At 48.7% G+C, this 15,082-nt stretch overlaps 1 protein-coding gene across 3 annotated transcripts in view; it reads left to right on the top strand.

The window, feature by feature from the left end:
• inpp5a (inositol polyphosphate-5-phosphatase A) overlaps positions 1-15,082 on the top strand; it is a 90,981-nt gene that overhangs the window by 13,898 nt on the left and 62,001 nt on the right. For all 3 annotated transcript variants that reach the window (XM_029834697.1, XM_011602854.2, XM_003963620.3), the window contains exons 2-4: positions 6,812-6,853; positions 11,829-11,929; positions 12,137-12,224. In XM_029834697.1, the coding sequence (XP_029690557.1) occupies positions 6,812-6,853; positions 11,829-11,929; positions 12,137-12,224 (231 nt within the window). The remainder of the gene's footprint in view (positions 1-6,811; positions 6,854-11,828; positions 11,930-12,136; positions 12,225-15,082) is intronic.

Genomic DNA, 15,082 nt, shown 5'->3' with positions numbered 1-15,082 from the left:
CACATTGGGAAGCAGGCTGAAGATTTCCAATTGGAAATCCCGTTGGCATTATTTTTAGGTGAGACTGGACGTTTCTGCAGCCCATTTTAGGAAATCTGGGTAACCCAGTTGCTCGCTGCTCCGAGGATGTAAAACCTCCAGTCTCAGTTATTTCAGGCCCGGCAGGGCTGGAATATTTAATATTCCCTTTTTTCCCCCCAAAGAAAGAAGCACCAGAAGAAGACAAGTGCAAGAAGAAGTCAATATTAATATTACAGCTCTGATTGAGCACTGCGACATTAAAATGGAGAAACGGGAGAGAATAAAAATGCCATTTTTGTTGGAGTGCCTTTCAAGGCCGTCGCACATTTTCTTCCCAAAGCTGGAGCATGAATGAAACCGCTTGTTTCTTGTTTTTAAAGGATATGAAACGCGTCATAGTAAGAAAATAGCTCCATTAATAGCGAGGGAATAGTCTATTAGCGCTGCGCTTTAATCATTTTTATCATGTTTGGTTTCTCAAAACTCAAGTCTAAAAGGTTATTTGCCATTTAAAGAGGCGACTCGGCGCTTTATCTGGGTCATAATGCTGGAGAAGTAAATATGTTTGTTATGGAAGATTTAAAAGAAGAACGGCTTCAATGACAAAGAACAGATGATGACGACAAAGCTATTTTTGGAGTATTCCTGGCAGTGACCTGCGCGTCATTAATATTGTCTGTTTGTTGGCCTGCCGTGACGTTTTCTGCCGCGCTGCTGCCGTCTCTGCTCCTTCAGTTAAGTAAACACGCAGATTAACTCTCGGTGCTGAGCGGATTGGAACGATCCGGTCCTCGTTCCCAGGAGAACCCTGTAAATGTAGAAAGGTGCAGTTCGCTCCAGTTTCCCTGCCCTCTCCTGGAGATGCTGCCCAGGTAACTGCACCAGGGAATTTCCACTACTTCTCCAAGTTTAGAATTCAAGCAAATAAGCAACATTAGAAGGAACTGTGAGAATTCCCAACTCCTACGGACCGGCTTGACCTCAGTAGACGGCAGAGTCCCTCTGGCAGCAGGACGTTCTCCCTTTCTCAGTTCAGCTACAGGTTCTATTCAGGGCCACATTAGGCAAGAAGGTTCTGGGTCTGTTTCCTTGAAGAGCACCGCTCCTGATTAGGCTGATCCAGAAATGAAGGAGTGGAAAATTCCCTGTTAGAACATTTGTCATTGAGGTATTTTGTCTGAATCCTGGTTATGTCAGTCATGAAATGACTCACCTGGACCCCAGGAGAACCGTGTCTCAGCTGTCCAGCCACAGGCTGCAGTGTGTTGAGTCTAAACACCAGAAACCCCCCCCCCCCACAGTGCCTGTTCTCTCTTCTGGAAGTGCTCGGAGCAGATTTGGTGATTCGCAGTTGTGGAACCTTCTAACTTTAGGGAATGGAGGTGATTCTTGTGGCTCTTGTGTCATATCTCATACAGCTGTAATAGTGCACGTAATAGAGACGTGAGGTATTTCCCAGCTGCTTATTGAAACCTTAACAGATCGGAACTCGGACCCAGAAAGGACAAATCCAATTTTTACATTTTGCCCATTCACTCGGTACAGTGTTGATGGAAATTCCCCACTTTGGCCACATTTACAGACTGCTCCTTTAACCCTGAAATAGAGCTTTGTAGCAATGTGGTATATACCAGAACCTGAACACACACCAAGCCCAATTAATTAACTGTTTCGTTTATTTTTTAACGATCAAGGGTCAACGATCAACTTGTGGTGTGTTTACAGACAGACAGGCTATACTTGAGTTTTTTTAGCTGAGGCTTTATTTGTGAGATTCATCATTAGAGATGCAGTGTGTGCCAGCCAGGGGGTGGAGGGGGGGGGGGGGGGGGGTCCTGGCTTCTCCTCCATCTCCTGCTCCACAGCTGGGCTGGTCTTCCTCTCCTCCTCCTCCTCCTCCTCCTCCTCCTGGAGCTTGTACTTTCACTGTTGTTGTTGGCTGCTCTCTCCATGAATTTATCTCTGCCTGAGTCTTCGCCGTCGTGTGTTACTGAAACGTCTCGGTAGCTGTTGGCCGGCGCGGTGATTTAGCGCCACCCCCCCCCCCATAAAAAAAAAAAAGACAAACCTGATTATGAAGCGCCAATTTGCGTAAAATGGAGCGATGAATGGCAGTGATTAGATTCATCGAGGGAAAGTGATCCTGCCAACAGATTTGGTTGGTAATTATTGGGGGGAAAAGCTGACGACGCTATTGGAGGAAGAGCAAGCGCCATTTTCAGCTAAAGCAAAAGTTATGTGTATAAAACCAGTTTATTATTCATGTTATGACCCCCCCCCCCCCACCATTCCCCAGTCCTTCCAGTTTAACCATCAAAAGAATCTTCGTTAAACTTGTTCCTCCGAATAGGACTTAATCTCTGGAGTCGTCCTGGTCTAATTCAGTGGCTCCTCAGAGTGCATTTGCTCTAATTAATCCCATAATGAGCCCCTCTGATGTGGAGTTAAATAAAACGCGAGAGGACACGCCCCCACATCATCTGTCCTCTGATGTGTCGCTGAAGCGTCATCAAAGGAAACCTGTGTCAGGACACGCGCTCGGCCAATCGGCTGCGAGCGGCGCTCCTTCCCCTGTTGCCTTTCTGCCTCCATCGCTTCTTGGGGGGGGGGGTATTTTTAATCAGACGCCCGCTCCCCTGATAGTCAGTAGCCTCATTTGAATGTTCTCCCAAGACGGGGGCTTTGATATCAAAGAGTCCTTGCCAAGGCTGAAGGAGCCATCGTGTTTATTTCATGTTGTCGCTCCTTCGCTTCTCCAGGTGAATCCCGTTATTATGAATAAACGGATCACCCCCCCCCCCCCCCCCCCCAATATCAAAGCTGTGACGTGAGCTGTGAATCTTTCCTCAACGTATCTGCTAAACTGTCCTCGATTTTCCCGCTGCTGATCTACTTTCTTGAGATAAATTAGATATGCGAGAGTGTCCGAAGGTTGACTGCTCGGGTAAAGATGTGGACCAGACCAACCCTGATAAGCGGTTGCATACGCGCTACACTCCTTCACCCTTTAAGGCTGAGCTAATCTTTATTTTGTTTGAAGGTGGTGCTCAATATTTTCCTACTACTGGAGACAAAAGCTGAGCAGATAAATGTTGGAATGATGTCATAAACTGCTGCTGTTTGGGAGCAAAGGATGATTAGACGTATAAGAACGTACAAAGTCCATGAAACCTGAACTAGCGGAAGATTTAAGCCTTTCACATGGCTTGGTCGCGTTGTTTTGACGGCTCCGCCAGTGTTTTGGTGCTCAGGAATCAAAGGTGATCTCAAGTGTGTTTTGGGCCAGTAAAGGGCTGCTTGTCCAGCCTGAGAGCTGCCTGTTTGATATAATAAAGGCTCCGGTTGGTGGACACCACTTTGCAATGGAAAACCTGTGGGCTGTTCAGGATGCAGACAGCCAACTGGTGCATTCGGGGGTTTTCCGACCACGGTGGCTGTTGCCGCACAACACTGCACAGATACTCTCCATCCCAGTTCAAGCATCAGGAGAGTCAAAGACAGCCAGCCAAGACAGCCAGAAAAGTTGCAGGCTGGAGATGCTGCAGTGGTACCTTGTCTGAATTTCAGTGCCAGGTGTAACCAGGCAACCGTGGCTTTTTTAAGACTCTTCGCCTCTACTTTCGTCTTTTCAATTATGGAGGTTGCGTGCCGCGAAAAAAAGAGTTGATTTAATATTCCCTCTCTCGCGCCGGTCTGCCAGGGAACGCTAACGAACCGAAACGCGAGGGCGCAGAGCTGAGATGATGGGCAAATGTAGTCGGGCTGGGAGGAGGAAGACCGCCGCAGTTTTTTGTAAGAGGACCAGTTGGGGTTCAACAAAACTGTCCCGCTAACAAGCGGATGAGGATGAGATGGTTAAAGTGTGTTAAATGTTCAACGTGCTGACACTCCAGAGGACAGGAGTCAGGGGTGCGTTCGCTCCATGCGGGACGCCGCAGGTTTCGCCTGCTCCGGTGCTTTGCATTGTGTTCAAATTCAACCATTATGCATTTGCAATTGGCAAATATCCTGCCGCCGCTCGGCCGCACCACCATCTCGTAAAGTTCTGCGTCGTGTTCGCGGGGGGAAAGGGACCAAATTGTTGGAGTGTAACTTTTTTGGCGGAAGCTTCAGACTCCAAACCGCAGCTCATTGTCTCCACGACTGTCAAAAATAGGCCATACAGAGAGAGAACCCACTCGTGGCTGAGAGGAGGTGGAGAGAAGTGGAAGCCAGCGGAGGAGGAGAAGGTGGATCTGGAGGCTACAGCTTTATTTTTACCTCTCCCTCAGCATGGCCCCACTTCCTAATTACCTGCAAATTAACTCCAGAGGAGTGAGCGAAGGGTGGGCGGCTGCAGATGTAGCTGCAGTTCATCCTGCGTTTCCTGCTAATGGCCCCCGTTCTCTCTGGGCTCTGTGCCTCTGAGGGCTCGTCGCCACCCCCCCCCCCCCCTTTGAGCTGCTGTGGCAGGGCCTACATCTGCTCCCCTGGCCCACCACACTTAGGTCAGCCTAAATCTGAACACATCTAATGAACCCTGGATAGATTCCTGCACAGCTGATGCCATTTTCTTTCCACTCCGCGCTTCTGACTGAGCCGATCTAGGACATGCGTTCCCCGGACACTTTCGGATATTTTTAGAGCTGCTAATACAGCTATTGTTGACTTGGTCCTGCTGCCTTATTAACATCTGTCGAACTAGGGTCATTTGTATCCCACTCGTACGCTGTTGTGGCATCTGAGTTTAGTTTATAATGCTGTTCTTGGTGCCAGCCAGGTTCTGGTTCCAGTTCTGGTTACATCAGGAACAGTATTGAGCTGTATATATAATCCAACTGTTACTGCAGAGGCCGATGCTAACAACACCCACCCTCAGCTGCTAGCTTAAATTTAAATGCATTTTGAAAGGGAAGCCAGCACCTGTGCAAGGCCACAGTGGACTGGAGGCTGTGAATTATACATTTATCTCCTGTTAAATGGCCACCAACCCCAACACACTCACACACACACACACTCACACACACACACCCCAGAGATGAATGTCAATACAACCTGGTTCTAATACAAGGCTTTGCGAGTAATGCGAGCCTTGTCTTGGACCAGCACAAGTTATCCCTTCACAACTGTGATGCGTGTGTGGGGACTCTTTGAGAACCTCTCGGTTCCCCTCGGTTCCCTCTTGGTTCCTGCTCTGTTCGCCTCCATGTTGCTCCCCTTTTCTCTTCCTCCATGTGACTAATGACAAGGTCCAGTACTTATGTCCTTATATAGACCTCTGCTCTGTCTCTTCTTGGTGAGACAGGGACACACACACACACACACACACACACACACACACACACACACACACACACACACACACACACACACACACACACACACACACTCCTGCTCATTCTTGAGGCATTTGGGTGCCCTTGGAAATGTCAGCATATACTGTATACAGCATGATCTCTTGGCCACATTCATCGAAGCATCGTTGTTATGGCATAAATGTGCTGCTATCAATTCTGGACGCCACATTTACGGACTGCATTTTTCCACAACTTATTCTGATACTTTTTGGACGTCGCGTCACGGCACGACGGGTTCCTAGTAGGAAAATAACATTGCATGTGTGGACTTTTCAGTACTTAACCAGTCCCGCACCAGCTTTATTGCTTTGTTGGAACAAGTTAGTCAATTTAATGGCGTTTCATTTTAGTTACAGTAAAGTCTGAAGAACTGTGTTGGGGAAAATGGATCGTTGGATTACGCAAGACCTCACTTTTCTACTTCTTCTATCTGGTTTCCTGAACTTTAAATGGACACCAGAGTTGCTAGGTTAGCTGTGGGGTGCAGGGGCTGATGGGTATTCAAAATGACGCATGGTAAAAAGGGCTGAATGCCTCTGTGGCTCCGATCGAATGAAACATTTGTTGACCTTTTTGAAATCTCCTGTCACAAGCGCACCGATTCATTTTCCGCGCTCGCGGCTCCGTTCACACATGCGGGTTCTATTCACGTCACTGTTCACGCACGATGGCGCCTGTGAAAGATGTGGATTAAATGTCCTGTCGGGGCTTGTAAAATACCACTTGTAGCATTTAATCTGCCAAAGTCGAGCGTTCACCTGGGAAAATTAGCACGGGTGTTTCTTCCTGTGTGCTTTGATGCTGCACCCACTTCTTTTGATGTATATATAACCGCTTCCTGACAGATTCAGACAGCACATCCCCTGTGAATTCTTATTATAGAGTGTTCTTGTTAGGACAACCTCCCCAGCACACACAAGCACGCGGAGCTGTTCATCAGACCTAGTTATCGACATGGGGAGATCTGTCCTTAAATGGTAGACCGCCCGGGGCCATGCCTCTGTTTCCACGGCACAAACCAAAGCTGCCCTGGTCTGGGAATGGCCTTTTACAGAGACGGAGAGGGGGGGGGGGGCAGCCTCCGTTTGAGAGAATATGACCCTTGACCCCCAAAGACAGATACTCCAATTAGATGAAAGCAATTTCCTGCGACGCACGACGCTCCCCCGCGTCAGCGTGCGTTGTTGGCTTTGTTCAGATGTCAAAGATCGGTATCTCAGAAGACAGGATCCAGATCCTCCTGACCCAGGGCCCGGTCAGACGCCACCAGGCTGCCAATTCAGAGAAACAGAGATAAACACTTGCTGAGCCGAGCTCCAGTCCAAGCGCTCCGCAGTAGTTCTGCCAAATAAATGCGCACACGCCAAACTGGTTGAACTGGAAATCACACTGGTAATTGCACCATTAACTCCTTGCACCATTAACCTTTTTTTTTCTTCTTCCCCTCTTTGCAGCCAGAAAATCTGCAGAAGACGTGGCTGAGGGAGTTCTACCAGGTGAGGGCGCCGTCGTCTTCGTTTCTTCTTCTTGTTTGGGTGTAATTATGAGTGATTGCGTAACGGATTCAGGCGGTTTTTAGCTGAAATATAGCGGCTGTGCACCCATTATCACCCGCCAATGAACGACCATATTCACATCCACGCACCTGCCTCTTCCACACCTGCTGAACCCAAAACCTTCCCAGTTGCCACCTCCAACGCGCCGCCATCTTCACCAGTCTTTCCCATTTTACCAGCACCACCCTGGGGTGCTCCAGAGGAGAACAGTTCTAGAATGTGTGGTAATCCCAAGCGCTGTCATGGGACCGTGAGCGGCAGCCTTGAGGCTAAACCACATGCTGTTCCGTATCCCTCTGGTCACTTTATCGACCAAGACGTCGCTGAAAACAACGGCCCACAATGCAGCATTCATGTAAAAGGACGTTTTTAATGACTAGAGCGTTGTGTCATGTGTCTATCAACGGCTGAGCTGCTTATCTTAGCTTTACATCTACATAGGAACCCCGAGGTAACCACAACTCTTTCCACTGGTGAGGTGGTTGAAGCTCTTAGCTGCTTTACGAAAGTGCTGCCAGCGGAAGAGACCGAAGATCGTTCGCCGAAGATAAAGCAAACGCTCGCGCGCAGCTGTGTTTTGACGCCGCGAGGAGAAGTTTCCGTTAGACCTGCGACTCCTGCCGGCGCAAATGGCGTCGGGCTAAATGTGCAGCGTCACGAAACGGAGAGCAGAACTCACGCTGACGACTGTCGGACCACTTCCACTGAACGGCGTCGCGCAATCGCCCCAAGAGAGCGATTTCTGCCCCTCGGCAGTGTGGAAGCGCAGCTGTTTTTATTTTACTGTCGTTGCGTAAATGTGATAAAGGTAAAATGCCGCGGGGAATGTTTGCGAGGACACACACGAGTAGAATAAACAGGGGATCTGGTTCCCACGCAGGTTTAACGTATGCAGATTTGTCCACCTGGGGGACTTTCAGCATCTCCGCACCAGTTTAATCTAAAGGCCATTAAAGTTGCTCCTCCAGGAGCCGTTCCGGAACGGTTTAACCTCCTTCGTTGTCCGGACAGACGTGGCTCCTCCCTCCTGTTTCCATCGGCCGTGCGTCCGGACGCGTCACCTGCCAGGTGACTCCGCTCTGGATGTTTCTGTCGTCACCGCGGATATTCCGTGTTCCGGAGCGCGTGGGGAAAGGCGTCATGGTCACGGCTGTTGGGGAATTCTGTTTGCACTGCGTTAATGTGCCGTCAGGGGAGGGAGGGGAAAAACAAACAGGGAGCAGGGGAGCAGGCCCGGAGCCTCGGACTCACGGAACAACCGGCAGTTACCGCGGTCACCCCCTGACCTTCAGCCGGCTGGAACCACCTGCAGTGTTGGGGTTGGCCCACCGGTTGGGGGTTGATCTTTGCTTCATGAACTCGACCTCTCTTCTCTTTTCTGGTGTTCTACTACTGAGTTTTTGATGTTTTTTTTGTTTTTTTTAACGGCTCGTTCGGGATCTCCCCATGTTGAATGTGTCGATTCAGTTTAGCACCTTGGCAGGTGTGGAACTGAGCTGTTGGACTGGGTGTGATTCCTTCCTGTGCTCGTCACCAGGGTGGCGTCACTCTGAGGAACTCACGTCTGTTGATGAGGCGTTTGTGGTTTTTAGGCGAAATTTGGTTTAACTCCTGACTTTCATTCATCAGCCTTTTCATTCATCAGCACCCAGGGTCTCAGCCAGGGTCTCGGGTCTCAGGTCTCAGCCAGGGTCAGTGGCTCAGTCAGGGTCAGTGGCTCAGTCAGGGTCTCGGGTCTCAGTCAGGGTCCCGGGTCTCAGTCAGGGTCCCAGGTCTCAGTCAGGATCCCGGGTCTCAGTCAGGGTCCCGGGTCTCATCCTTGAACATCGACATCTTGAAGTAAACCCTCAGGCGATGGTTATGTAGCTCTGAAGATGATGGGATGTATTTAATGTTACACACCACATCTCCAGGTTATGACCCAAACTCAGGTCCTGACCATCAGAACCGGGCCGTGATTGTTCCAGGGAAGGCGTGCCAGGACGGCTTTTGGCTTTCGTTTATTTGCCTTTGTGACGACATCTGGCATCAGCGCTGCCGTTTACACACAAGCAAAGTAGCTTCATTTGCCTGTCGTGCACGTCGGTGATGGTCCAGTGGCCACGGCAACAGAACCCCACTCACAGCCGGATCAACAAATGCCTCCCACACCTTTAACCCCCCCCACTGATCATTTAACTTATTTTGTCCCCACTAAGCATTAAAACCACCCTGTTCCCATCATATTGTTGCCATATGAGTTTCATGGGATCCTTGAATGAAGCAGCGCCCTCTGCTGGATCCTGCTGATTACTGTCAGTGTCAAAATAAAAGCATGCATGCCTCCTTCAAACGCACACATCTTGTATGTAAAGCCTCGTTGTTTATTGTACATATTTGTCAATAATCTTGTCACTGCTACGACTGATCAGAGCAGGGAAAACCTGATGGATAAATGATAAACCTCGGATATAAACGAGCAGGCTGCCGTATCATCAGTCCCATAAACTGCACTCTGATGTCATTTCCTGCCTTTAAATTTCAAGCATTTTTATATTAACCTACATGTTTTGGAGCCAGTATATAAAAAATATAGTTTGTTTTGCACCAGGTTAAGTGAAGTTTTTGCACGTTTGCGCAAAATAAACCTGAAGAAAATCAGATTTTGGTCAAAAACTGGCCACTACCAGACACAACACGATGTTTAAAGGTTAGGAAGAACTCGTCTGGTGGTTCCAAACTTGAGAGGAGGTCTAAAATGTGGGAACTGCTGAGTTAGACTTGAGCGTGTCTCTCATCCCTACCTACAAACGGGGAGATTGATCAGAACCGTCATTGATGGGACGTAAAAAACCTAATCCAGTGTGGGCAACACAACCAACCAATTCAACTAATTCACCTGTTGAAACGGATCAGCTAATTGTGAGATGGAGGGATTAAAAAGGGGTTAACGAAGGCGTTAGCCTCCCTCACTCAGACTAGCAGCCTTCTCGTTTACGGTCAGCTGGCTGAATTAACAACGTTATCCTGTTTAACTCAACGCGTGCTGCCCAGTTTAAGTTACTAGTGTGTAAATTGGTTGTTTTAGCTAACATGAAGAGCGAGTCCCCTGGTGAAATCGCCACCTGCCTTCGGCCTGCTTGCATACGCTAATTTACAGCCTGGAAAGATAAATAGGCCGCAGTCAATTAAGTCAAGTGCATGTGTGTCAGGACACGTGCGCGCACACGCTCGCGCTCACACACACAGGGTGTCACATTAGTTGTGGGCTCCTTCACAATGGGTGACCTCTCCTGTGGCGAGTTGATGGCTCCACTAATCTCCCCGAGTTTGCGCTGCTGCAGGTCTCTGCCGTGGGGTCATCGAGGCTAAGTGAGGAGCCATAGGTTGATGGAAAATCCATAGCGTTATTGCCATACATTACTTTTATTTGATTGGGCCTCCAGTGAGCGTAATGTAACTTCCTGGTGAGGTAGCAGGTCTCCTCTGGGGTCCAGGGTCCAATGCCCCCCCCTCTGTGACACTGATGTATGGCGTCTGCCTGCCATCTATAGGCCGACCCTGTGAGTGCTCGTGAGTGCTCTAAATCACTCCGGGGTATTGATTTTCCATTAGAGGGCGACCAATCTGAACACCTCTGACGGGGCGCTCACAAACACCTCGCCAGAGGGAGGTCAAGTGCACGCTGCGCAGCGAGCACGGGCGGAGCTTGTGCCTGCAGGTTCTCATTTCAATAATATAGCAAAACATCCTATCATTAACAGGTCAGAAGGAATCAAGTTGTGTGAGTTACTCCGGTATTAATGTTATGATATGCATCTATAGATTATGAGTATGTACACCAGGGGTGTCCAAACTTTTTGCAAAGAGGCCGGATTTGATAACGTGAAGATGCCCGGCGGCCAGTAGATCCTTCTGATGTTTTTTTAACCAGAAAAGTTACATGCAAATGTACACTATTATAAAACAATTTTCATTCTTACAATTCTCTTTATTTTTCAAATGGCAGTGTAACCAAATATAAGCCACTCAGGCAGACGTGAACAACTCTAAAAACACAATTCTGCCTTTAATTCATATCTGGAGAGTCAGACAACATTGAACACTGAACTGTATGGAATACCTTAAATTTCCATGAGTTTGATAAATGTAATGCAAAGTTGTCTGTTATCATCCAAGTTTAAAACAAGTAAATTTTGCTCTTGTCTTTTACAAGATCTACAAGAAAGGAGGAATTTCATTTTAGTGATTTATTTATTCTGTTAGTGCCAGCGGGCCATTAATACATTGGAAGACTGAAGTTGCGGGCCGTATGAAATCTTACCGCGGGCTGTGATTGGCCCCCGGGCCAGGCTTTGGACATGCCTGATGTACACGTTATGGAGTAATCTGGGGGCATAAATTATCAGTCATTTTGAACCTAGCTGTATCTGACCTTAAACCTGGCAACAGTTGAGCCTGAAGCAACCATGACTGGTTCCACACACCAGTGATCAACGAAACAGGATCATTTTAAAATAAACGATAGTAACATTCATAATTAGAATGCATCAAATCCGTAATAGTCAGATGAGTTGACACTGAATAAACGCGCCGTCTTCAGTCCGTTTTCGCAGGTTTTCCGGGCCTCTCGGCACGTCCGTCGCGCCCTCGCTCTCCCTACGTGGAGCTGTGACCACATCCCTGATGGAAAGGCTAACATCACGCTTGCGGAACAACTCACTAAGTGCCCTCTGCCTGCATTAGCCAGCCACTCCGTCTTGTGTAAATACAGTAGCGCGTCGCAGGGCGCCGTTCATTATTGTACTGCAGACAGATGCGCTCGTGGGTTTTGTGCTCCACTGAATAATTTAGCTCTGTTTATTGTGAGCAAATGAGCTGTGGTGGATGTACATTAGAAGTGCGCCGTTGTTTATTTCTCCCTCTCTCTTCACAGGCAGTGCACACGTACAGACCTCACTTCCTGGCATTGCATTGTCAGGAGGTGGGAGGGAAGAACTACGAGGCGTCCATGTCACACGTGGACAGCTTTGTCAAGTAAGTTTCAATGTTTTCATGGTACTTTGGGGCTGGTGGCAGCCTCTGTGCTGAGGAAACGGTATATTAACCTGGGCAGAGGGCGCCCTCTACTGGCCGCGTCACAGCTGTGTGTTGGGAAAATGTTTCGTCTATTTTAAAATAATGGTAATAAAATAGCGCAGGAGCATGATCGCGAACTGAATGAAATGATTCTTCTTTTTTCAGAGAGCTGTTGTCCAGCGACACCATGAAGGACTACAACAGAGCCCGCGTCTACCTCGACAAGAACTACAAATCCCAGGAGCATTTCACGGTGAGTGCTGGTAGCTGGTTTTTACTGGCTGCAGATATCAACATCTGCACAAGGTGGCAGCAGCTGCATCCCAGAGACGAGGGCCCAGATTTGTGTTGTGGGAAGAAGTTTATTCCATTGGAAATGCTTTTGTGGGTTGAACTAATAAGAAGTTAATCTGAACACTGAGCTGATTCTATTTGGATTTGAGTTCAGGTTATCGATCAGATCGGGTCGATCCAGCTTAGATGAGTCCTTCAGTTTCTAAATGGTGGCTTTTAGACAACAAGATGTGCATAAACCAGGGATTTTGATACTTTCCAAAAGTGTTCCTGTTCTAATTTGATCAATTAGAACTCAGTGTTTTGATGTTGGAAAGATGCGCGTGTTGTAACAACGACTGACCGGTAGATGGCGCAACGTGTCTGAGAATAATTGCTCCGCTTCTGGAGGAGGAAGCGAAGACACATCTGCAATTAACTCGCGTGAATTAATTGCTAAACTTCCTTCTTTCAGATTAGTAAAGGCAACTTAGTATTACCAGATCTTTTTCTTTAAATCCTCTTCTGTAGATTTACAGAAATAACTCTTTCTGTCATAAATGATCAATCATTAAATGAAGAAAACTTGTGATTAGATGCTAATGAAAACTGTTATTTTACGGGTGTTTCTTTGCCATCATTATAGCTTTAATGGTTTTAATTGCGCTGTGGTGTTTTTACCGTTGCCCCTTGGTGGAGCCAGCCGCTCACAGCTGACTGCTCACGGGTAAATGCTCCGTTACGCTTCATTGACCGACCGCAGGTGCGTCACGTGATTATGTGCACGATGCCGGGAGATGGCGGCCAACAGGGAGACGGCTCCCCGTGGTCCCGGCCCAGTTTGATGACTGGTTCCCCTCCTGCGGTCTCCCTACGCTACACTGAACCTCTGCAGAACGCTCATAAATCACAGAAGCAACCCAGTCACATTTGCTCTTTTCAAAAAAGAATTACAAACATTGGCCTTTAGGAAATATAATTATCTGCCATTGCACATAAGCGCTGCATTATGAGCTGTTTATTTAACAGTGTTTGACTGTAGATTAACCTTTGTGTTGTATTTTTATTTTCGTCAAATCGAGCTGGGACGGGGCGCGTGGGCCGAGCCGTCCATGTTGTTGACGTTGAAACTCAGCCGGATAAACATGGATAGACTCCGCCATCTTTGCCATTTACATCCGATGGAATGACATCACGCGTGTTGCTTTTCTCGAACTTCGATTTTTTTCCCCCGCGCGTCCGACCCGGAGGGGGACGTTTGTTTGTCGTCTACACGTTTCCCAACCTTTTGTGCGGCTGCGTTTTGGATCCTTTTCCCGGATCCTGTCAGGTCACGGCGCCGATGAACGCAGCTGTGGTTAGAAGTGAAAAGACCTCGTGGTTGTCGGGGCCGTCGGGTCCGAAAAGGAAGGCGCGGTTCTTGGTCTCCGCTTCATTTCTGAGGGTTTCGGAAGCGTTTGCACAGGAGCGAGCATGAGCTCGGCGTTGGGAAATCGAAAGGATCCGAGTCTCTTTTTTTGTAGCCAGGAGATTAATAGATTAAGCATGAAAATAATCAGCAGATTGTGGGTGGAAACATTGCAGCCTGGGTTTCATCTCCTCAAATTTCAGCCAGCTCCAGTGACGGAAAATTGAATCTTTTTGACGTTTTTTGGAATTTTAATCGAATGAAAACTGCCAATTTGATAATATCAAATTAGGTGTAATTTGAGGAAAATGTGGCCGCTTTTGTTTTTATGTACCGATCTCCGACGTAATGAAGTGAACCGGAATGAACTCGGTCAGGAACAAATCCAGCTTTGAGCGATGGAAGAACTTTACCTCTCAGAGCCTCCTGTGTTTACTGATGCTGAATCTGAGGAGACGAGCTGCTGCTAATCTGCTGCTGCTGCTAATCTGCTGCTGCTGCTGCTGCTGCTGCTGCTGCTGCTAATCTGCTGCTGCTGCTGCTAATCTGCTGCTGCTGCTGCTGCTAATCTGCTGCTCTGCTGCTACTGCTCTGCTGCTGCTGCTCTGCTGCTGCTGCTGCTGCTGCTCTGCTGCTGCTAATCTGCTGCTCTGCTGCTACTGCTCTGCTGCTGCTGCTCTGCTGCTGCTGCTGCTGCTCTGCTGCTGCTAATCTGCTGCTCTGCTGCTACTGCTCTGCTGCTGCTGCTCTGCTGCTGCTGCTCTGCTGCTGCTGCTGCTCTGCTGCTGCTGCTCTGCTGTTGCTGCTCTGCTGCTGCTGCTGCTGCTAATCTGCTGCTCTGCTGCTGCTGCTCTGCTGCTCTGCTGCTGCTGCTGCTCTGCTGCTGCTGCTGCTCTGCTGCTGCTCTGTTGCTGCTCTGCTGCTGCTGCTAATCTGCTGCTCTGCTGCTGCTGCTCTGCTGCTGCTCTGCTGCTGCTGCTGCTGCTGCTCTGCTGCTGCTGCTGCTAATCTGCTGCTGCTGCTCTGCTGTTGCTGCTCTGCTGCTGCTGCTGCTCTGCTGTTGCTGCTCTGCTGCTGCTTCTGTTGCTGCTTTGCTGCTGCTGCTGCTCTGCTGCTCCCAGAGGAAGCGGCGTCGGTGGGGGAAGCGCTTGACTGACACCTCGCCCCTACGGCAGCCTGCTGTTTTACAGCCCTTTTAAGGTATACAGCAGGTAAAATGTCAATTAGGAAGGTCCGCCCTGATAACTCAACTCCCAGTTCACTCGTTGGCCATTAATATTTATCGTCGCCCCGGAGCCGCAGCCCGTGTCATCTGCAATGACTCGCGCTAATGTTACCACATCCTGGCACGCCGGCGTCCGCAGAGCGTGACAGGCAAACGCGCACTTAGACACAGACAGAGCTGTCAAACGGTGTAATCAAGCCGTCGG

The sequence above is a fragment of the Takifugu rubripes genome, chromosome 4 (genome assembly GCF_901000725.2).
Source record: "Takifugu rubripes chromosome 4, fTakRub1.2, whole genome shotgun sequence".
Lineage (NCBI taxonomy): Eukaryota > Metazoa > Chordata > Actinopteri > Tetraodontiformes > Tetraodontidae > Takifugu > Takifugu rubripes.
The sequence above is the reverse complement of the archived record's forward strand: the minus strand, read 5'-3'. Positions and strand labels throughout refer to the sequence as shown.